The sequence below is a fragment of the Helianthus annuus genome, chromosome 16, assembly GCF_002127325.2.
Source record: "Helianthus annuus cultivar XRQ/B chromosome 16, HanXRQr2.0-SUNRISE, whole genome shotgun sequence".
Classification (NCBI taxonomy): domain Eukaryota; kingdom Viridiplantae; phylum Streptophyta; class Magnoliopsida; order Asterales; family Asteraceae; genus Helianthus; species Helianthus annuus.
In genome coordinates, this window is record NC_035448.2 from 158,857,966 (window position 1) to 158,883,382 (window position 25,417).

General features: G+C 35.6%; 1 protein-coding gene and 1 long non-coding RNA gene across 2 annotated transcripts; both read left to right on the plus strand.

Annotated features, from left to right (window-relative positions):
• Positions 1–1,946: 1,946 nt before the first annotated feature.
• On the plus strand, positions 1,947–3,268 carry LOC110919843. Its single transcript, XM_022164093.1, has 5 exons — positions 1,947–2,012; positions 2,168–2,341; positions 2,455–2,522; positions 2,608–2,898; positions 2,993–3,268. Exons 3-5 carry the CDS (start codon positions 2,457–2,459, stop codon positions 3,266–3,268), a joined length of 633 nt encoding a protein of 210 aa, XP_022019785.1. The 5' UTR covers positions 1,947–2,012; positions 2,168–2,341; positions 2,455–2,456.
• A 1,887-nt stretch (positions 3,269–5,155) lies between these two features.
• LOC110916265 lies at positions 5,156–25,052 on the plus strand. The gene is made up of 3 exons (XR_004884450.1): positions 5,156–5,181; positions 24,641–24,796; positions 24,917–25,052. It is a non-coding gene; the product is annotated as an uncharacterized LOC110916265 (long non-coding RNA).
• Positions 25,053–25,417: the final 365 nt, after the last annotated feature.

The window sequence follows — 25,417 nt, forward strand, 5'->3', positions numbered from 1 at the left end:
GTTGCATTTATGCGTCTTTTTGATGTTTATTAAAATTATAAAATTAGGCTTGCTTTCATCAATTAATCTTTTTTACATTAAATAAATTGGAGTGAAACTGAAATGTGATTTTCTTTATTTTGTTGATTTATGTAAATAAGGATTCATGATGTCATGTCACCGGTTCATGTTTTTTCATGAATGTTATTGATAGGTTTGAGTATAGTTTCAGGTTCGAGATGTATGTCTTATTGTGGATCGTAACTCAATATGCTTGAAATGAGTTGGGTATGTTTTTCTACTATAGAAATAATGATTAATATCTAAAATTTGGACCTTGCTCCACGATTAGTAATTGTTTTGAATTGAAAGTTTTTCATTTTTAAAGCTTGATTCTTATTGTTTCATGTCAGAATCTTTGCTCCACGTTTCTATTGTTTTGTTTGAAGCTTGATTGAATATCATATTTGTTCTTGGAGTTTAATGGTTTGATCCTTGATGTTTGACAATTGAATTTCGGATCATGATAACGGTTCGGTGCTATCCATCCGCTTGTTCCAAAATTATTATTCTTAATTTTTATTTCCTTATTTAAAGGATATATAATAACTTGATTTTAAATTCAAATTTTTGATTTGGAGTATAATATGGAAGTAAACGATTTGTAGTTAATAACATTAATTGGATTTCCTTTTTAGGTGGGTTCAATGTACCTAGACATGTTAATGGTTTAAAATTTAGAGTTTTATATATAATTTTGATTAAATTCTTCCAACATATTATAGTAATTTTAAATTTAAATTATATTTGATTTATTTTTAAATAAAGTTACCTGAAATAGAAGTTGACTACATTCATTTTTTATAATTGCTAATTATCCTAATTTTTAATAAACTTTAATCAACAATTATTGGTTTCTATATAGCTAATTAGATTCAAATTATTCAACAATCATATGAAAAATATTTATTGGTTGTTACATATATGTTTTGAATCATTAAAATTAAATTTTAAGCTTATATGTTTTTTGTTTCGATTCATAGGAAATACCGTATGATTTTGCAAGCTTATTTGGCTGATAATTTCCTTATTTAGATGATAGATAATAACTTGATTTAAAATTCAAAATTTTGAATTGGAGAATATTATGGAAGTAAACGATTTGGAGTTAATAACATTAATTGGATTTCCTTTTTAGGTGGGTTCAATGTACAAAGACATGTTAGTGGTTTAAAATTTAAAATTCTATATATAATTTTGATTAAATCTTCCAACATATTATAGTAATTTTAAATTTAAATTATATTTGACTTATTTTTAAATAAAGTTACCTAAAATAGAAATTGACTATATTCATTTTTTATAATTGTTAATTATCCTAATTTTTAATAAACTTTAATCAACAATTATTGATTTCTATATAGCTAATTAGATTCAAATTATTCAACAATCATATTAAAAATATTTATAGGTTGTTACATATATGTTTTAAATCATTAAAATTAAATTTTAAGCTTATATGTTTTTTGTTTCGATTCATAGGAAATACCGTATGATTTTGCAAGCTTATTGTGGGAAGGAAAAGTTCCATATGGTCAATGTCTTGAACTTATTGATGATGACTTATGCAACTGCAGGAGTCTGAATATTTTTCGAACACAAGAGGTAAGTTTAATTTTATCGTTTTTTGGTGTTTTTTGATCCGGTATAATGATAGTCAATTATTATTTTAAATTTATATTTTGAAGTAAACCATTATTGTGTGTGATTTTAAATTTTTTATTTCGAAGTCAATCATTATCTTAAATTTAAATTTTTAAGTTTGCCATTAATGTGTTTGATTTTAAATTTGGAAGTGAATCATTTTTTTAAATTTAAATTTTGAAGTAAACCGTTAATGTGTTTCATCCATTTAGCCATTCTTTTTTCAATTAACTTAATTCATCTTTAATGTGACAGAATTGATAGAGTGATATAAGAAGGTTTCTTTGTTAATTGATTATTCTCTTCCGCTTACAGGGGATGGCGCTAAGGTAATTAACATCAAAATTCTATATTTCTATTACTTGAATTCTCTTGCTTTATAATTTATTTCAATGTATTATTTTGTGTTTTGAGTTGGATATAAAACATAATGTGAAGGTATATTTTAAACTTATTTTACCGAGTTTTTTTATTTGGATTGCAGAATAAGTGCTTTGATGAACTAATAGGTGTTTGGATTTTGTGTTTACTTTGCTCTGCATAGGGCTCCTTCAGTTTTTTGTATTCTTTTACTTCGCTCAGTAATTCTTCTATTTTCAAGATAAGAATACAGGCTGCATCTGCATTGGCTACCCTACCAACAATAGTGGGTGAATCGGTAATAACAAAACTATTGAGATAAGTTTTAAAGCTTATTGAGAAATATTGATTGTGTTTCTATAAATACTTTACCGTTTAATTTTGTAAAAAACCTTCATATTTCATTTTCAGATATGGATCCCATGAACAACAGTCCTTCATTTTTAAAGCTTATTGAGGAAGATGACCCGATATTTTTGGTACGGTTATTGGTATTCTAAATACTAATCATATTTTTAGTAAACTGATGTTTGTCTTTTTTTTTATTTTGTTTTAAACTCATAGCAAATACCTAATGACTTTGCTTCAATGATTTGGGGAGACCAACCACCTTACAAAGATTCAGTTAAGATTGTTGATGGCAACAAGTTATGGTTTGTAAGACTGAAAAAAACTGATGTTGGCCCTGTTCTTGCTGATGGCTTCACCAAAGTTGTTCGGGATAGTTGTATAAGAAAAAATAACTATCTTATGTTTCAGTCATTTGGACAATCATCATTCTTTCTAATGGTGTTTAAATCATTTGTTCATCAATACTGCTTTATATCCAAAATCACACCTGACGAAGACGTTATTATAAGTAGTATATTATACATTCAGTATGATGAATAATGTTTTCTTTCTGTATATTGGTTTTTAAATTAATTTTTAATTATCACTGCCTATGCAGGTCATGGCTGATGAATTTTGGAGGCAATTTTATGGGAAAATTTTCAAAGGTGGTCAATCAACTCTTTATTTAGGAGATAGATTTTGGAACGTTAAGATGGACGGATTAACTGACAGCTGTGTTTTTACTCATAGATGTTCTGAGATGGTAAACGATCTTGCCTTAGACAGGCGATCTATCTTTGTCTTTTCAATGGTTGGAAATAAAATTTTCGAGCTTTCAGTCTTTAATCATCAAACCAGTACTCAAATTCACCCGCGAACTTCGCGGGTTTGAAAATTTAATCTGCATTTGAAAACGCCGCAATCTTAAGCTTCAAGATCTCGAGTAATACAATTTACATTATTTTTTTCCTTTATATTTTATAAATATTACCTAATTTTGTTAATATGAAATTAATTGCCTATATTCTTTTTTTTAGAGATGTTAAGGTTGATTTAACTCTTTGGGATGATTATGCGAAGGACATGTGTTCGTACATGCTTAGTCAAGATCTTGAAGCCCATGTTGTCAAATCTGTTCATTTTGGTGTTGTTAAAACCTAAAAAGGTATCTTATTAAGTCTAAGATTTAAAAATGTATCTTATTAAATTTCCCATCATAAAAGAACATTCCATTTATAATATCATTTTATATAAATTACAACATACATCTCCATTACATATCAACTTTCATTCTATTCTTTGGTTTCTTCAACCAGGTATTTTGCAAAATTCTTAAGTAATACACAATCTCTTTTTCATGTATCAATACAAACTAATATCATTTATGTTTTATTATACGTTTCCATTTTACTAGGTGTTTCGTATAATGGATCAAATTCCGTTTGATGTTGTGATCATGGAAATTTTTGTATCAATACAAACTAATATCATTTATGTTTTATTATACAAAAACAAGTCATTTGGATACAATGTTTTATTTGATCAATAAAGACACATGAATATTTTTTTACACAAACAATTTGAATTTCCAAATTAATTTATTTTTAAAAACAAACAAATTGAATTTAAAACCATCAACAACGTAACCGTGAGTACTTTCTTATATTTTTAAAATCAAAGTAGGTAAAAATTTAAGGTTTCGAATTTGTTAATAAACTAAACATTAATAATTTATATTTTATCTTTATTTTTTCCCGTTTGTTAATATCAATTTATAAAATATTTTGTAAATCAAACAAACTATTGAAATTTGTCTCTGTAATTTTGAGAGTGTCGTGTATGTTTACCAATGCATACTCCATAGATAGATTTATTTTATAATTTTGAGGTAATAATTTTGTTTACAAATTGACAATCTATTATTATGAAGTAAGATTTTACCTCATATGTTTAACTTTTAAAGTTTCAAAAACCACTTTTAGTATGTTTTGTAAATAATAATTAATAGGTCAAATATAGTTACGTAAATAATATTATAACAATAATAAATACATTTGAAACCTATGCATTTGAAATTTGGATTGTACTACAGTCAACTTTCAACCTGTTTGGCCTATATGTGTGGTACTCAACCAATGTGATTGTGCATATCAAAAGATATTGTGTTTGTGTGTTTCAAAGGTTGGTGACAATGGTGGTGTTAAAGCCTTGGAGAATTCATTATAGTTTTTTTTTACATGTTAAGTGTTATAATAAAGAACTGACAAAATATTAATAAAGTTCTAATAATCTGTAATAAATAAAAGTTTTTTTTTTGTCGTGGGTCATTCAGTGAGGCAAATTTCTGGCTCCGGTTCTTGCCCAAAGTTTCTGACCTTACTCGCAACCCTAACGACTACAACTTTCAATTCAAAACAATTATAAAACAAGTTTGTTCGCAACCCTAATGACTACAACTTTCAATTCAAAACAATTATAAAACAACTTTCTACATAGTTTGATTAATATAAAGTAAATTTTCCTACCCGCGAAGTTCGCGGGTGATAACCTAGTAATAAATAATTAAGTTTCTTTTCCTCCTACATACAACCCACAAAAAGAGAAAAATAAATAATATCTTCAAAAACCGCATGCCTCCGAATATCGGCCACCACGTATATGGTTTTATTAAAAAAAATAATTTAAAAAGAAGCACATGTTACAAATGTGTAGATAATCCACAACAATCCAAAACATACACACTTATTTATTTGTCATATTTCATGGTTTGATTCATCTCAAATTTACGTGTTGCTGATTCTCAAGGTAACCCTAATAATCTATTCTATCTTTTAAATATTTATAGGCCTACGCAATATCTGCTGGTATCAAATTTTGTTAATATATTTTTGAAACTTTTAAGAGTGCATTCAAAATTACTTGTTCTTGGTATTGTAGTTTCCATTAATATCTTGTGAGTTGTGAGCTACATCATGTAAGATTAAATATATTTTATGTTATATTTAATCTAGTAGCCATTATAATCATTTACATTATATGGATCAAAATATATAACAACCTATTGAATAATTAGTTGGTAATTGTTGATGGGCCTAATTACCCTTATTAACTAATTAGGGTTTCCTCTTGGGTGCATATATAAGGAGACTTATGTAGAGGTTCTAAGGTTAGACACATAACCTAATAATCATAACATCAATATCGACCTCTCTCCATAGCCGAACTCCCTTATTCGGTTTATTCATCACCATCATTAGATTGCATCCTAAGGAGGAACCAGATCAAGCTGACAATCATGTCAAACCTTATTGCTGCGTCTCCATCTGGATTCTCTGCTGGCCTGTATTGATGCAATCAAAGGTATGTTTTCATGTTTTCCATTATGTCTAAATAGAACTGGTCAACATGTGGTATCAGAGCATATGTTGATTAGTCGGTTCTGTTTTTGCATCCGTAAATCTGGAATAAAACTGGAAAACAGAATTGAAAACCATAATAAAATCCGTTTTCTGTCATCCGAAATACCATCTCGGATGCATCACGGATGAGTATTTTCAGATAATTACATCCGAGATGCCATTCCAGATCATCTCGGATCCATCTCGGATCATATATTCATTCATTATAACTGTTCCGAAATCAACATGTTCACAAATATGCTTAAATGTGTAAAAATTTCCAGATCTCGGATGAATGTTTGAATGTTTATTTTTTTGGGGGGTTCATTACTTGTTCATCAGAAAATTCAAAAATTCCCTTAGTTTTGGAATGAATTCGGATTATAGGGTGTTTGTTTCTGTTTTGATCTATTTTATCTACTTAAGTTTTTTCGAAATCTGTTATCATTATTAATGGATATAATTTTCGAAATAAACAGATAAATATAATTAATATCTAAACAGAAACTTAATCCCATAATCTCTAAGATTTCGGATTTAAATCTTATCAATAATTAACTGCCTAAATTAAGGATTTTATAGCTTGAGGAACACATTTCGGATGATCATTACGGACCGTCACGGATCATTTCGGACTAAGTGTCCATTACGGATCAATAACTACCTGATCATTATGGACTAAACATCACCATTTCGGATGAATCCAAGACATAATTCATCCGAAATCACTCGTCTTGGACACATCCGAAATCATCCAACTTACGCGTCTTGGATACATCCGAGATGATTCGAAATCATTCATCACGGATGAATCCAAGACATGATTCATCCGAAATCATGAGTGTTCATAAAGTGCCAAGATTTGTCCGAAATCCCATTACTTTATTAAGCAGTTAATATGAACTAAAATTTTGGCTTTGTAAATACTTAGTTAAATAATCAGGATCAAATAATGCTTTACAAAACCAAAATGGCTTTACTTGAATGAGCTTCTGATGTATCGTTTCTTGCCAAAGCTGATTAGATACATCATTACGAAAGCTATGTTAAGTGTGCATCATAAACATGAATGTCTTAATATCTGGCCAAAACTGATTTAATTCCTTCATAGATGACATACTTAACAAGTGCATAACTAAAGTGATTGTCTCAATTTCTGACATGCTTAAATGATTACACTTCAAGCCAAAGCTGATTTGTCTTTGTTTAAGTAGAACTTTAAATAAGTCTATTATTTTGATGTTAGTAATAGACATATCACAACCTCTTCACATAATGATCTTATATCAATGATCCTTCTTTAATTTTATGATCATTTCGTCTGCCTTATTTTTTTTAGTACCCATAATGTTACTCACCGTAATTTTCTTCTATAAATCAATATCTCATCCACTCTAATTCCTAAACCTAAAATGTTTTGTTTTATTTAAAGTTTCTATAAGAATCAGCTCTTAAAATTAAATCCTTGATTATCTCTTAAGACACGATGATCCTATTGCTCTCTTCTGATAAAGCACTACAGAAGAAAAGTAGAGCATGATGAATAGGACAAATCAAACATGATGTCTCTTATGATAATCAAGAACTCTCTAACATATTTGCTATCACTAAAGTTATTCCAGATTAAGTCTTCCCTAAGACTAATCTATTATTGTGGAATAATCACAAGAGCTCCTAAGATGCATGCCTTCATTTAAAATTCTAAACTATAAAGTTAAGTGGTATATGTGAATACATTATAATGTATAATACCATGACCCATAAAGTTAAGGGCTTACGCATGGAAATAAGTACATTTTTCCAGTACATTACATACTAAGATTTTCACTTGTACAATTTGATGCCTTATAAATCAACTATAACACTCAAAAGTACCAAAGTATAATGAGTGTGTTGATAAGCAACATATGTACATAGAAATAAATGTCTGAAACTGGAAAATAACATGTTATTCACCTTACAACCACTAATAGTTTAAAAGAGGATTGTTCTAAGGTCAATAGACAAATTACAAGTGCTAATTCCAACTTTAAGGTTCTTCAAGGGAAAATCTCAATGTATAATTATGTCATTAGACTAGGCATAAGCAACGAGACTATTCATTATTCTAAAGAATAGTTGGATAAATTAATTAGATAGTCACTTACTAATGATATTTAAGTCTGATAATTCTTTAATATTCATATTAACACATGATTAGTTGACTCTAGTTTTAAACGTTTCCTTACCAGAAGTCGACAAATAACTAACATGAGAGTTAGTGACAAAACTAATTGTTAAGGCTATAAGAACCATAATAAGCAGTCTTTTAACAAAGCTTTTCGATACCTTACATATTCTGAAGATTAATCAGAATATAGTATCATTACTTAGGCTATGTCATGAAGGTTGTGAGGTTTGCATAGTCAACATAAAGTCACACTTATCTTAAACTCTCATCTTATTTGTTCTAAATATCTGGATTGAAACATTACTAAGATAAAACTAGATGATACCTTACATTTTCACAACTTTTGTCATCATGTAAATGAGAATTTGACAAAAGGAAAGTGAGACTTATAAATTTCATCCATTACAACCAAAATTCATGAGAAATCACGACATGGTTAATGAGGATGATTTTTTCATCTAATCTCATTCTAAGTGATTTTAAAAATGACGTTACAGCCCTAAATATTACTTGGCTTAAGGAATAAGTATGGGTCCATCATAAGTCATTCATTGATTCGTGGAACTTATTCCAAATGGAATATTCAGACATAATTCATTTATCATTTAACAGACTATCAACTTGTATCTAAATTTTGTCGCATATGGCACACGGTCTTAGAAGAAATCTATTCATATATATACTTAATAAGATTTCTATTAAAAATGTCCCTAAAGTTTCTCATGATATCTGTACATTAAAGAAATCAAATATAGTCTAATGTATATGTGATAGGTTCCCACGTCACGTAGCTCATTGAAACTTCTCTTGTAGCATTCTAGAGATATTAAAGATCAATGGGAACATTAAGTGTCTTAATAATAACTTGCAATAGTTGCAAGAGGTGGGGAGTGAAAATTTTACATTACCTAAATTTACACCTCTTGTACAAGACACTGCTCCATCTTGACACTGTTCTATCATAACTTGTCTCCTTAAAATCTAATGCTACTCTTACAAAAGTTTCATTGTTGCTTAATTGTGGGCACACTTAGATTTCTTACCTAAACTAACATAATCCTCAACAAGAGAAATCACAACGACTAACGTCATTAACTTGTTTCTCTATTAGAATTTGTTGGTCGTTAAACATTGACCCTAAGCATACGGAGTTCCTAAAGATTTCTAAGGTCAGTGGGAGCAGTCAAAGTCCTTATTTTGTAAGGAATACAAGAGGCGGGGCGAAGAGTGTCATTAAATTTCACTCCGAATTTAACTCCGATTACACCTCTTGTACACCATACTGCATGTAACACCTCGAAAAATTACGTCCAATAATGTATTGACACGTGTCATAAGGTTCCGGTATGTGAAAACAAACTTTAAAGGGACTAAAGTTGACAAACGGTGAAAACTATGGAACATAAGGGTCCAAAGTGTCAACAATGGATAAATAGACTCTATGATAACCCTACATAATGTTTATAACCTTAAACGGATGGATCATGGATCATATGAAGTGGAAATTGCACAAAAGTGAGGAATTACAAACTATAAGCATGTTATTTGTCGAGTCAAAGATGTTCTTAAAAAGTCAACAAAAATCGTTTTTGCGAAATATAGCATAAATAGTAATGTAGATGACATGCAATCAGTTTGATCATCAAAAGTAACTTATAATGAATATAAGAATGTATTTTATCATAACCAACTCGACAATCTTTAGTATAAACACGAATCGGGACCGAAAGTCTTGTAAAACGGCTTTTTCGTTGACTATCGATTCGGATCCGTGCATGCATGTTTGAGATCTGTATTAGAGACTATTTTTGACCATTTTTATTTTAGTGTAACTTTCTGGAATTTTTGATACTTGAGTCTATGCTTAGCCGATTCATTTGCATGTTTCCGGTTTATGCTTAAAGTTGACTATTTTGCCCTTTTTGATATAAAACGTGATTTTTGGAAAAGTGAAAGAGTAAAAATCTTTATTACTAATTTATAAACTTGCACCGAAAATTTGAGACCAGTTGGTGGTCCAGATTTTGAGTTATGGCCGATAGCGTAAAACTAAAGCTTTATGTTAAATAAACGGCGCATTTCGCGTATAACCCATTTCAGGCCACTTTTTAATATAAAACTTTTTACCCACTGATGTTATATAATATTTTGGGATTTTGGAAGATTTTTATTTAATTTTTGGCTGATCGGATCATACGTCGCTAAGTCGATTCGGTTAATGCCGGTTTTGACCGTTTAAGCCATAAAATGAGTTTTATAAATCCTTTTGACCCCAAACCTTTTTCTACTGATTTTATTTGTTAAATAAATTATTTTGAGCATTCTGGAAATATAAAAATCTCAGCTTCTTTTAAAAACCCGGAAACGGCTCTAAATCGCATTTTTAGCGTTTTTAGCGCATAGTAAGCGTTATACTCGTATTAAACATATAAGACTCATACCTACTGATGTATTTAGCATATTTTCATATAATAACAGTAAGTATAAATGTTTGAACTCAGATTTCCAGTTTTGGCATTTTTAGCCCTTGTGAAATTACTAAAATACCCCTACGGTGCATAGTTTGATTTTAAATGTTAAGTTTGGTATATGGGTCATACCCTACTGTTATAACATGACAAATTAAGTATATTTACTGTATAAACCAGACCTGTAACTCAGATTTCTAATTTGACTCTTTTATAATTTTTAAATGACCAAAATGCCCTTCTAAGGCATAAATTGAGTTTAAAATTATTCGGGGCATAATAGAACACAACTTACTGATATTATATCATATTTAAAGCATATTATCTCAGGGAACTTGCATATGACTCATTTGCCTACCCGTAACGCCCTTTTTGCGTTCGGTTCGGTTTACGCAACTAGTTTGCGTAAATTGACCGAAACGGGTCAAACGTTAACATTTTTATCTCAAAATCCAGAATGTATTTAGTATACCCATATTATACAAGTATTCAAACTTGTTGGGTCTAAATCACATTCTATCCGGTCTTTCGCTTAATCGTGTGCTTGTACCGTATCGTCCTTAAAACTAACCGGTCTAAGCTAAAGCTTAAATAAAGACCCGTTAAGAATCTAATAGGTTATTATAAACCTTTGTTCCAGAATAGGAGGCCCAGTAAAAGCTATCTACACTTACCAATTGTGATTCATACTTACTCAGGTAAATACATTTTGACTTATTTTCCCTATACGGGCTTGGGGTAAGGTATATAAAATACCGCTTGGTCCGGCATCGAATCATTTAATCGTATAGTGGTTAAATCCATTGAGATGACCCTGTTTTGAATGTGTTTTATTACTTGAAGCCTTTGGGGGGTTAATGACCATGTCCCGGATATCCTTGGCATTATCTTACGAGATGGCCACGACCAGAGCACGGGGTGTAGGCGTACATCCGTCGTGTATAACTCTATATTGTGGTGTGTCTATTAATCTTTAACCCGGACAGAAGATCCCGGGCTACTGAACGCGGAGTAACATATAAATCCATTACAAGTTTATCTTGCATAATTATCCCAAGTTATAAAATATTTTATGCCATGTGCATTTAAATCAATTTTCAATCATTTTCAAAATGAGTCAGTTAATTTGTATTTACCAGTGTAAACTGACGTATTTTTCCCAAAAGGTTAAGTGCAGGTACTATACGTACTAGGCTGGCTGTTTCCTAAAGAGCGTCCACAATAGTCTCGCAAGCTCGGACGACAATAAACTGTTGAACAATTTATCTTATTTTATTTGATCCGCCTGTGGATCCGTTTCAACTACTTGTGATATTTATTATTGCATTTTAATTAAAGTTGAAATGAATCTATTTCTGCTTCCGCTGTGCATTATTATATTGTGTTGTTTGTCTATGATGACGCCAACTACGTCACGATACCCCACACCGGGCCCACCGGTGACACGTGGAGATCGGGGTGTGACAGGTTGGTATCAGAGCCAACGCTGAGTGAATTAAACACTAGTCTTTTGTGTTTAATCTCAGTTACACAATTGCACATTCCTCGATTTTCGAGTCTAGACAAAGAACTTAGGAAATGTTCAAAATTTCGTTTATTTTTATTTTCATTTTTAACTTTGTCTCATATATATATTTTTGTTGTGCAACTTGTTTGATTTTTGACAGGTTCAACATGCCGCCACGAGTTCGAGGAAGGGGATGAGGAGGATTCGCCACCTCACATGACCACGAGGCAGGGCCTTCGCATAGGCGGACCCCATCAGCATCCCACAACACTGCTGCCCACGATCTTTGGAGATCATTGCTGAACAAGCCAGGCACTCGGTATCACTGAGTACCTCACCATCCCTACCTCACTCCTTTGGGCCACATTCTGAAAATGGGCCCCACGACTCCCATGGATCTTTCATACCTCTTCACCAGTCACCTCACAACTACCCAACACCCGTTTATCAGGGCCTGTACAACCCTGATGCCTACTTGGATGAACCAGTGGGTCATAACCCACTAGGACCTGAAGACCACTTCTCTGGTGGCAACGAGATGGAGGTCGACGAGGACACCGATCCCTCCATGCCACCGTCCGGCACTCCCAACCATCCCATTGAGATATCAGATGGGTCACCATACAGGGGATCACCTTTCAATGGTGTTGACAGCTACGAGGAGAGGTTTAAGCAGCACGACTGGGTCTATACCCCCAGCTACCATAACTCCCCCATGCACCAGTCTTACCACGGTTCTCCCGTGCACTCGCAACATCACTCCCAGCAGCAGCAGCATCAGCAGCAGCCTCAGCAGCAGGACCCATCTGAGGCCTTCTGGCGCGACGTGGTCACTCCGTCGCCACCACCACCACCGGTTTTGCCTCCTCCGCCTCAGAGGCCAAGGAGGAACGCGCGTATGTCTACGCGAGGAGGGATTCGCATTGGCACCCCTCGACATTCAGGTAGCAGCCGCTACTCGCCGCTCCACGAGGAGTCAGAGATGGGAGAGTCTCCGCATCCCGTCTCAGAGGTTTCTTCTGCGCCTATTGCGCCACCGCCACCACAGAACTTTGGAGAGCCAATCCCTGCGTATGCTAGCGCAGCACAGTTCAACCCTTTCGAGCCGACTTTTCCTCCCGGTTATGATTATACGGGAGATCCCTACTGGTTAGCTTCAGGCTACAACCCTCTCAACCAGGAGAGTACTTTTGGAGGTCCCTGGGCTACGGGACAATCAGCTTTTGGGTACTTACCGCAAGGGTACCAGCAACCGCAGCCTCCACAGCCACCGCGGTATCAGCCACCGCCGCCGGCGCCGATGATGTCGCCACCGCAAGTCCAAGAAATCCTGCAAGGGATACACGACGTGCGACGGGAATTGCGACAGGAAATGCGACAAGATCGCCGACACAACCACGGTATGTTCAAGAAGACGGTTGACTTGATTAAGGGTAAGAGTAAGAAGGATTATTAAATCCTTTGTTTGTTAGCTCATTTACTCATGTCCCTACGAGGACATTTATTCCTGTATTCTACCCCTGCGTGGGTATATTTCTCTTATTCTACCCCTGCGTGGGTATGTTATTCCTGTTTAACCCCTGCGTGGGTTTGTTTTGTTTGTTTGTTGTTTGTTTTTGGTTTAGCCCCTGCGTGGGCATGCTATTTGAGAAAAGTCCCGTTTAGGGCAAAGTTGTACTAGTTTACTTTATTTAAAATGGTTAATTTAAGTTTTCATTTTATCTATGTGCATGAACATAAAATACAAATAAATGAAAAATATCAATTGTTATTTGATTTACCATTTTAATAAGAATCTTAAAAAGGTAAAACCTAGCTTGAATGTCTTATTAAAAGGCCTGGCCAATATGGTAAAACCTGGTTAAAAAGATTCAAATCTCTGTTAACATCTGTAAACATGTTAACATTCTTGGCCAAGCGTGATCTGTAAAAATCACACAAGCCACCCTTTTTAATAAATTATCTACAGATTGTATCTGTATACAAGTCTGATTATGACTTGATACCTACGGGTTATGACTATGTCATATAAAACAAAAAGGCAGTTGTGGTTTATAACTCCCTGCCAAGCAAAGGATTATCTGTTTAATTATACAAATTTTAATCCTATAAAAAGCTGAATTTAAAATTTAGAAGTTGTCCGAAGTGACTAGGCCTATGGTGCCAATATATATATTTCATTCTATGATATAGTTGCTAATAAAAGTGCTGAATGAAATTAAATAAATTAACTATTATGGTTATTAATACCATGGTTAATAAATCGTCAAGAACGATAATGCTGTTAGGTTTCTAAATAGACCTTGTCCTTACTTTTATATAGCTTAAAGCTACATGGCAAAATCGGAAGAAACCAACAGTCGTTCTGGGGAACACCCAGATAATACAAAGATTCACGTAACTGGTGCAGAACTGCAAGCACTGGTAGAAAACGCTGTTGCCAAAGCTATGGATAGGCAATTCAGAGAATCTAGCGGGACTCGGAGTAGGACCCGAACCGTATCGCACGTCAAGCCCAAGACTCATTCGGAGGCTCATAGTAAGCCGCCTTCTAAGAAAAATGAGCCGAAAAAGGATGAGGAGGATAATCACTCCTCCAACCACAGCAGCGTACCGAAACAAAAAATCAAGCTGAAGCATGATACGCACAGCAAGTCCTGCACGTACAAGTATTTCGTTTCATGCAAACCCAGGGATTTTACTGGGGAGAAAGGAGCAGTTGACTGCATGACGTGGTTAGATGAGATGGATACGGTAGTTGATATCAACGGGTGTGCTGATAGGGACGTGGTGAAGTACGTGTCCCAGTCGTTTAAAGGAGATGCTCTAGCATGGTGGAAGTCACTCCTACAAGCTGCCGGTAAGGCCACATTGTACAGCATGACATGGGATCAGTTTGTAGCCCTGATCAAGGAAAGTTTCTGTCCGCAACACGAAGTCGAAAGGATCGAATCGGATTTCGTATCCCTGGTAATGAAGAACCTCGACTGTCAGGCGTATCTCACTACCTTCAACACCTTATCTCGATTAGTACCGTATTTGGTGACCCCGGAGCCGCGAAGGATCGCTCGTTTTATTGGGGGTCTGGCACCAGAGATCAAGGCGAGCGTTAAGGCATCCAGGCCTACGACGTTCAGATCAGTAGCTGATCTATCCCTCTCCCTCACTCAAGATGTAGTCAGATTGAGAGCCCTTAAGAGCTCGGAGGAAAACAAGAGGAAACGTGAGGATGACACCTCACGAAGATCTGAGAAACGACACCGAGGGAACAACGACCGCAGGAAAGGGTCGGGATCTCGGAGAGATTGGCAACCATCAGGGGATAAGCCCAGATGCAAGACCTGCAAGAGACATCATTTTGGGAAATGTCGTTTGGAATCGAAATCGCAGTCTCCCGTGAGGCCCTGTGGAATCTGCAAATCTGCAGATCATACAACTCTGAAGTGCAAAGGTCTGAAAGATGCAACCTGTTACGGTTGCAACGAGAAGGGGCACATCAAGTCTAATTGCCCAAAGAATACTAAGAAAGCTGAGGATGGAAAGAAGACAAATGCGAGAGTCTTCAGAATGGACGCCAAGGAAGCAGTTCTAGATGACAACGTCATTACAGGTACTTTTCTTGTAAACGATGTTTTTGCTAGAGTCCTATTTGATTCAGGAGCAGATAAGTCATTTGTAGATGATAAGTTCTGTAAATTGTTAAACCTACCTGTTAAAACCTTAAGTGTGAAGTATGAGGTGGAATTAGCCGATGGAACCATAGAAACCGCCTCGACTGTTCTAGATGGATGTGTTATATCCATTAGGAATCATTCTTTCCCGTTATCCTTGCTTCCCTTTAAGCTAGCCGGATTTGATATAGTGATAGGCATGGATTGGTTATCGCATAACCAAGCCCAGATTCTGTGCAACAGAAAGCAAGTGGTAGTTAAGACTCCGTCCGGTGAGTCACTTACTATCCAAGGTGATACCCAGCATGGATTGCCTGAGCAAGTGTCCATGCTCAAGGCATCCAGATGCCTGCAGAAGGGATGTGTCATTTATATGGCACAAGTTACCATTGATGAACCAAAGCCGAAGATCGAAGATATCCCGGTTATCTCAGAATACCCTGAAGTATTTCCTGAAGAACTCCCCGGTTTGCCACCGGATAGGCAAGTGGAGTTTCGAATAGACATCATTCCAGGTGCAGCGCCTGTAGCAAGAGCACCATATAGGTTGGCACCAACGGAGATGAAGGAGTTGAGGACGCAATTGGATGATCTGTTAGCTAAGGGTTTTATTAGGCCTAGCTCATCTCCTTGGGGAACGCCAATCTTGTTCGTTAAAAAGAAGGATGGGTCGATGCGTCTGTGCATCGATTACCGTGAGCTTAATAAGGTCACTATCAAGAATAGGTATCCGTTACCCAGGATCGACGATCTGTTCGATCAGTTGCAAGGAGCAAGCTACTTCTCAAAGATCGACCTGAGGTCAGGTTATCATCAGTTGAAAGTCAAGGATGAAGATGTGCACAAGACAGCGTTTAGGACTCGATATGGACATTACGAGTTCCTAGTGATGCCTTTTGGGCTCACTAACGCACCAGCCGCATTCATGGATCTCATGAATCGCGTCTGCAAGCCTTATCTGGATAAATTCGTCATCGTCTTTATCGACGACATCCTTATCTACTCGAAGAGCCAAGCTGACCATGAGAAACACCTTCGTTGTATTCTCAAACTTCTGCATCAGGAGAAACTTTATGCCAAATTTATGAAGTGTGAATTTTGGCTTCGAGAAGTCCAATTCCTTGGACATGTCGTAAGTGAGCGAGGTATCCAAGTGGATCCCGCTAAGGTAGAAGCAGTCATGAATTGGCAGGAGCCGAAGACTCCCACCGAAATTCGCAGTTTCCTAGGATTGGCAGGATACTATAGGCGATTCATCAAGAACTTTTCAAGGATTGCTGCGCCCCTAACTTCGTTGACTCGTAAGAAGATTAAGTTTGATTGGGGCCCTAAGCAGCAGGAATCCTTCGACATTTTGAAGAAGAAGTTGAGCAATGCGCCCGTGTTGACATTGCCCGATGGTATTGAAGTATTTGTGGTGTATTGTGATGCGTCACATACTGGTATGGGCTGTGTACTCATGCAAAGAGGCAAAGTCATTGCCTACGCTTCTCGTCAGTTAAAGGTGCACGAGAAGAACTACACCACCCACGATTTGGAACTGGGTGCCGTTGTATTTGCATTGAAGCTATGGAGACATTACTTGTATGGAACCAAGTGTATAATTTATTCGGATCACAAGAGTCTTCAACACTTGTTCAATCAGAAGGAATTGAACATGCGACAAAGGCGATGGATGGAAACTCTAAATGATTACGACTGCGAGATACGATACCATCCAGGCAAGGCAAATGTAGTTGTCGACGCCTTGAGCAGAAAGGAAAGAGTAAAACCAATCAGAATCAATGCCAAGCGCATTGAAATAAGGAATAGTTTGAATGAAAGGGTGTTAGCTGCACAGAAGGAAGCTGTGTTGGAAGCTAACTATCCTGAAGAGAAGTTAGGAGTAACTGAAGAGCAGTTATCCTACGACAAAGATGGAATGTTAAGACTAAACGGACGAATATGGGTTCCAGTTTATGGAGGACTTCGGGATGTTATCCTCCAGGAAGCCCACAGCTCTAAATATTCCGTTCATCCTGGAGCGGATAAGATGTACCAGGATCTAAAAGCAAACTACTGGTGGATTGGTTTGAAGAAGTCAGTAGCTGAGCATGTAGCTAAATGTTTGACTTGTGCGCAAGTCAAAGCTGAGCATCAGAAGCCGTCAGGTTTGCTTCAGCAACCTGAAATTCCCAAATGGAAATGGGAAATGGTGACAATGGATTTCATCACCAAGTTACCAAAGACGAGAAAGGGAAATGATACCATATGGGTCATAGTAGATAGACTGACGAAGTTAGCTCATTTTCTACCCATCAAGGAGACGTATAGCTCCGATATGTTAGCTCAATTATATGTCGATAAGATTGTAGCGTTGCATGGTATACCTATATCTATTATCTCCGATAGAGATACTAGATATACGTCGCATTTTTGGAAGAGTTTCCAACAATCACTGGGCACTCGTTTGAATTTTAGTACGGCTTATCATCCTCAGACTGATGGTCAGAGTGAGCGTACTATTCAAACCTTGGAAGACATGCTTCGTGCATGTGCGATCGACTTGGGTGGTAGTTGGGATAAGAACCTACCACTGATCGAATTCTCCTACAACAATAGCTACCATTCCAGCATAAAAGCTGCGCCTTTTGAGGCCCTATACGGTAGGAAGTGTAGATCGCCCATCTGTTGGGCAGAAGTTGGAGATGTCCAACTGTCAGGACCAGATATCGTTTTTGAGATGACGGACAAGATCGTGCAGATTCGCGATCGTTTGAAAGCTGCCAGGGATAGGCAGAAAAGTTATGCGGATCCAAAGCGCAAAGATTTTCACTTCGATGTAGGTGATAAGGTGTTGCTTAAGGTATCGCCCTGGAAAGGGGTGATGCGATTTGGTAAGAAAGGCAAGCTAAGCCCGAGATACATAGGACCTTTCGAGATCATCGAACGCGTAGGGTCAGTCGCTTATAAGTTAAACTTGCCTGAAGAACTTAGCGCTATTCATAATGTGTTCCACATCTGTAATTTGAAGAAGTGTTTCGCGGACGAATCACTGGTTATACCGCATACAGATATACACATAGATGAGAGTTTGAAGTTCGTGGAAAAACCTTTGTCGATTGAGGATCGACAGGTGAAGAAGCTTCGAAGGAAGCATGTGCCTATTGTTAAGGTCAAATGGGATGCCCGTAGAGGTCCCGAATACACGTGGGAAGTGGAATCCACGATGAAAGAGAAATATCCTCATTTGTTTCAGTAAATCTCGAGGTCGAGATTTCTTTTAAGGGGGTGAGGATGTAACACCTCGAAAAATTACGTCCAATAATGTATTGACACGTGTCATAAGGTTCCGGTATGTGAAAACAAACTTTAAAGGGACTAAAGTTGACAAACGGTGAAAACTATGGAACATAAGGGTCCAAAGTGTCAACAATGGATAAATAGACTCTATGATAACCCTACATAATGTTTATAACCTTAAACGGATGGATCATGGATCATACGAAGTGGAAATTGCACAAAAGTGAGGAATTACAAACTATAGGGGCTAAAAGTGTCAACATGTTTAATTTATACCTCTGAGTGAACTTTTGGCAGACCCGAAGCTTTGTAATGCTAAAATATACTCATTAGAATGTGTGGTAAAAATTTCATGAAGTTTCGTTACCGTATGAGAAAGTTATGGCCAAAACCGTACTTGAGGGGTTAAAAGCGTCAACGTCGAATTTCATGGCTTTTCGGTTGAGCGCAAAGTTATCCGAGGACATTACCATGTTGGTAAATGTCCCAAGGTTCTTAAAAACCAAGTTTGGGGGTTTACAAGTCAAAATAAGTAGCCGAAACATCGCGTGCAAGGACAGGGACCAAAGCTGCCAAGTTTGAAAGATGTTTGGCTGATCAGCAGGCCAGGCGACCCGCCTGGACAGGCCTAAGCGGGCCGCGACCCTGTGCCCAGATGCAGAACTCGCGAATTAGACTGTTTTGGCCCGAATTTTGAGTGTTAAACAGCTGGGATCACCTCCCTTTTGCACCAATTAAAGGCCTTGCATGCCTAGGACTACTGTGAGCTCTCTATATCATCTGAATTCCCCCATAAATCAGATCATTCCTTCATTTTATTGAGCACTTGTATTGTAACAAGAACAAGCAAACTTGCAAGAACACTCAAGGCAACTTCTAGAGCAATTCTGATCGGCAAGACCACCTCCCAGTGTTAACTAAGCTTCATTAGGACCTTTGTAAGCGTTCATATCATTCTATATTTCGTTCTAGCTTTGATTATTAGTTAAAAGTCAAACCGTTGTTCATATAGTTTGACTTTTCGATTAAACGAAATTGGCCCTGTCATTTCTCAAATTGAAACCACTTATAAGTTGGTATTTATGTGGGAAACAAACCCTCAAAAGGGTATTCTCTGATTCCCACTCTAAGCATGCTATTTGTCGAGTCAAAGATGTTCTTAAAAAGTCAACAGAAATCGTTTTTGCGAAATATAGCATAAATAGTAATGTAGATGACATGCAATCAGTTTGATCATCAAAAATAACTTATAATGAATATAAGAATGTATTTTATCATAACCAACTCGACAATCTTTAGTATAAACACGAATCGGGACCGAAAGTCTTGTAAAACGGCTTTTTCGTTGACTATCGATTCGGATCCGTGCATGCATGTTTGAGATCTGTATTAGAGACTATTTTTGACCATTTTTATTTTAGTGTAACTTTCTGGAATTTTTGATACTTGAGTCTATGCTTAGCCGATTCATTTGCATGTTTCCGGTTTATGCTTAAAGTTGACTATTTTGCCCTTTTTGATATAAAACGTGATTTTTGGAAAAGTGAAAGAGTAGAAATCTTTATTACTAATTTATAAACTTGCACCGAAAATTTGAGACCAGTTGGTGGTCCAGATTTTGAGTTATGGCCGATAGCGTAAAACTAAAGCTTTATGTTAAATAAACGGCGCATTTCGCGTATAACCCATTTCAGGCCACGTTTTAATATAAAAATTTTTACCCACTGATGTTATATAATATTTTGGGATTTTTGAAGATTTTTATTTAATTTTTGGTTGATCGGATCATACGTCGCTAAGTCGATTCGGTTAATGCCGGTTTTGACCGTTTAAGCCATAAAATGAGTTTTATAAATCCTTTTGACCCCAAACCTTTTTCTACTGATTTTATTTGTTAAATAAATTATTTTGAGCATTCTGGAAATATAAAAATCTCAGCTTTCTTTTAAAAACCCGGAAACGGCTCTAAATCGCATTTTTAGCGTTTTTAGCGCATAGTAAGCGTTATACTCGTATTAAACATATAAGACTCATACCTACTAATGTATTTAGCATATTTTCATATAATAACAGTAAGTATAAATGTTTGAACTCAGATTTCCAGTTTTGGCATTTTTAGCCCTTGTGAAATTACTAAAATACCCCTACGGTGCATAGTTTGATTTTAAATGTTAAGTTTGGTATATGGGTCATACCCTACTGTTATAACATGACAAATTAAGTATATTTACTGTATAAACCAGACCTGTAACTCAGATTTCTAATTTGACTCTTTTATAATCTTTTAAATGACCAAAATGCCCTTCTAAGGCATAAATTGAGTTTAAAATTATTCGGGGCATAATAGAACACAACTTACTGATATTATATCATATTTAAAGCATATTATCTCAGGGAACTTGCATATGACTCATTTGCCTACCCGTAACGCCCTTTTTGCGTTCGGTTCGGTTTACGCAACTAGTTTGCGTAAATTGACCGAAACGGGTCAAACGTTAACATTTTTATCTCAAAATCCAGAATGTATTTAGTATACCCATATTATACAAGTATTCAAACTTGTTGGGTCTAAATCACATTCTATCCGGTCTTTCGCTTAATCGTGTGCTTGTACCGTATCGTCCTTAAAACTAACCGGTCTAAGCTAAAGCTTAAATAAAGACCCGTTAAGAATCTAATAGGTTATTATAAACCTTTGTTCCAGAATAGGAGGCCCAGTAAAAGCTATCTACACTTACCAATTGTGATTCATACTTACTCAGGTAAATACATTTTGACTTATTTTCCCTATACGGGCTTGGGGTAAGGTATATAAAATACCGCTTGGTCCGGCATCGAATCATTTAATCGTATAGTGGTTAAATCCATTGAGATGACCCTGTTTTGAATGTGTTTTATTACTTGAAGCCTTTGGGGGGTTAATGAACATGTCCCGGATATCCTTGGCATTATCTTACGAGATGGCCACGACCAGAGCACGGGGTGTAGGCGTACATCCGTCGTGTATAACTCTATATTGTGGTGTGTCTATTAATCTTTAACCCGGACAGAAGATCCCGGGCTACTGAACGCGGAGTAACATATAAATCCATTACAAGTTTATCTTGCATAATTATCCCAAGTTATAAAATATTTTATGCCATGTGCATTTAAATCAATTTTCAATCATTTTCAAAATGAGTCAGTTAATTTGTATTTACCAGTGTAAACTGACGTATTTTTCCCAAAAGGTTAAGTGCAGGTACTATACGTACTAGGCTGGCTGTTTCCTAAAGAGCGTCCACAATAGTCTCGCAAGCTCGGACGACAATAAACTGTTGAACAATTTATCTTATTTTATTTGATCCGCCTGTGGATCCGTTTCAACTACTTGTGATATTTATTATTGCATTTTAATTAAAGTTGAAATGAATCTATTTCTGCTTCCGCTGTGCATTATTATATTGTGTTGTTTGTCTATGATGACGCCAACTACGTCACGATACCCCACACCGGGCCCACCGGTGACACGTGGAGATCGGGGTGTGACACTGCACCAACTCTTACAGAGTTAGAATCCTGAAAATGATAGCAACCTAACCAAGAGCTAATCCATAAAACTGAAACTTTTAAAACCCAATAATCAACTCAGGAGGTCATCTAGGTTTAAAAGCCTACTAACTTTGATGATTACATAACCTCCCTAACTGAAGTTGAAATGGATTATGGAAAAGTTTACTGATCTAATCTCTTCTAATTAAGCCATTAGTGTCAATCAATCTTCTAAATAGAATAAAACAGTTTTCTAGTAAAACTGATTTTATGTGTTCGTATAACGTTTAGGTTTTGATTGAATTACCTAAGAGTGTTCATAACTAAACCAAATCCTGAAATAAGCGTTAAGACACGAAGAGGCATGATTGATTGTCAAAGGTTATACTTAAGAAGAGATAAATTATCAAAGTTTTCTTTGAGGATCATCACTGTTCTAGTAGCTTATAATAGTTTAAAGCTACATTAGATGAACATTAAAAACAATTTTCCTTAACAAATGGCTGACATATTTACATGTTCATAAAACAACCTGAAAGTTCTAAACTGAAGGTTAAAGAACACTTTGTTTGTAAGCCAATAAAATCCATGTATGGGTTAATGCAAACATCATAATGTGATGAAATCTTAACGTAATTATTTTCATCAACAATCAAGTGGATTAATGTGCCTACCTCAAGATGAGTGGGAGCAACTAAATTAAACTTGTCTATATAGATGATATTCTTTTGACAAGTATATGTTACATAAGTCAAAGCATTGTTAAAACAAACTTTGATATAATAGATCTCAGAGATATCTCTTACGTGATTGATATCATAACATACCGAGATAGACCCAATGGGACATTAGTTTCATTCCATAAGTTTAACCTTAAATGGGTCCTTACATATGTAACAAACAATACTGCTCTCTTTTAGAGGGTAATAGGATAAATGAGATTATTTCCTTACGCTTCATTAATTGGAAGCCTTATGTAAGTTTAAGTCTATACTCGTTTAGATATTACTCACATTGCAACACACTAGATTTGTCTAGATTAATGTGAAGCATCTAATGGACTTTATGTCAGCAGACAAAACCTATCTCATGGAGGAGTCATAATGCACTGATATTAACAACCTAAGTTATAACGACATAATATAGTCACTAAATGTTGTTGGAAATTTATCAGTGGACTCATAAGTTTATTAACTCCATATAATTAATATTTTGAAGACTTAGTGTGATAAAGTCAGCTACCATGACTCCTTGAACAGTAACAGTTCAAGAGGTGCTGCATTAAATTTCGATATGCAATTAAGTATTCGTTTATGAATGAATTGAGGAAACTAAGTTTTGTATCGAATACATTCATGATATGCTTAAGGATCCTATAACTGAAGGGCTATTACCCATAAGTCTTATTAAGAGAGCTCATAGACGGGTATTAATTAATGGTCGTGCGCAATTGCATATCGTACTATGAATGACTAAGTATTAGTTAATTTTCCTCATCGGTTTGATTTTGTATTCTCTAAGAATATGTCAAGTCGACATAATGGCATATAGACAAATAAAGTTACAAATCAAACAAAGGTCTTATGCGTATTTTGATCATGACGATTAGGTTTTAAATTAAGGCTATAGTATGACTAATGGGGGTCCTGAGTCGCATAATGATTCAACGGCTGTATTTCTCTGCTATAGTACTTGTTTAAGGCTAAAATGAGTGTTAACTCCTGATCAGGCTTATCTAATATTCATAGTAAATGATTACTCGGCTAAGTGGGAGAATGTAAGATTAAATATATTTTATGTTATATTTAATCTAGTAGCCATTATAATCATTTACATTATATGGATCAAAATATATAACAACCTATTAAATAATTAGTTGGTAATTGTTGATGAGCCTAATTACCCTTATTAATTAATTAGGGTTTCCTCTTGGGTGCATATATAAGGAGACTTATGTAGAGGTTCTAAGGTTAGACACATAACCTAATAATCATAACATCAATATCGACCCCTCTCCATAGCCGAACTCCCTTATTCGGTTTATTCATCACCATCATTAGATTGCATCCTAAGGAGGAACCAGATCAAACTGACAATCATGTCAAACCTTATTGCTGCGTCTCCATTTGGATTCTCTGCTGGCCTGTATTGATGCAATCAAAGGTATGTTTTCATGTTTTCCATTATGTCTAAATAGAACTGGTCAACACATCACCTTACTGTGCATCCATTTACAGGTTAGCACGATGTCTTTCTTAGCTGCAGTGAACATTGGTAGAAGAGGAATTCATTGTTTTAGCACAACAAGTAAAATTCCAAAGAGTTTAGAGGGCGGTCAGCAGCGAGTCATCGACGCAGCGCTTGGTCTCGTTCGCGAGCAGGCAAAACTTAAGGTATATGTTATGTCTACCATGCATGCATGCTAAAATTTGTAAAAAAAATGAATTTTCAACTCCTTATGTAATTTGTTTATATACTATCATATCAAACTGGTAATAATATATCTTCTAAAGGGAGAGCAAGTGAGGGCATTGGGTGGTGCTAAAGCTACAACATGTCTTCTTGGAGTTCCTCTTGGACATCATTCATCATATCACCAAGGTCCACAATATGCTCCACCATTCATACGAGAGGGAATCTGGCATGGAAGCTCAAATAACACTACAGAGGAAGGTATGAGATAACTTGTTGGCCGGTTTTATGTTTAAAGGGTTGGTTATGTTTTATCTCTAACCGGTCAAATGGGGCCAAATCAAATGGTTTGGTTAAAAAGAAGGGGGCTACATGAGTTGAAACTCGCCCAAAATAAAGTGGAAATTAATATTGTAATAATACAAGTATAAATATTCCCCGCTCGATGTAGGACGGACCATGTATCTATTACAAACTAATTGTTGGGAAAATTAGTGAATAGATATTTAGTTAATTTATAATTGAGTGAAATTATAATTACTAATTAAACTTCATATGTGAAACTCTTGAGTAGAGTTTTATGTCACTTGATTGGCTTTTAT

What these genes read in the sequence shown, in the direction of transcription:
- LOC110919843 (XM_022164093.1), top strand. Translation starts at nt 2,457, where the DNA reads ATGGATCCCATGAACAACAGTCCTTCATTTTTAAAGCTTATTGAGGAA. An exon ending in AAGATGACCCGATATTTTTG is followed by an intron (nt 2,523 to 2,607) that starts GTACGGTTATTG and finishes TTAAACTCATAG; the next exon opens with CAAATACCTAATGACTTTGC. An exon ending in CACCTGACGAAGACGTTATT is followed by an intron (nt 2,899 to 2,992) that starts ATAAGTAGTATA and finishes CTGCCTATGCAG; the next exon opens with GTCATGGCTGATGAATTTTG.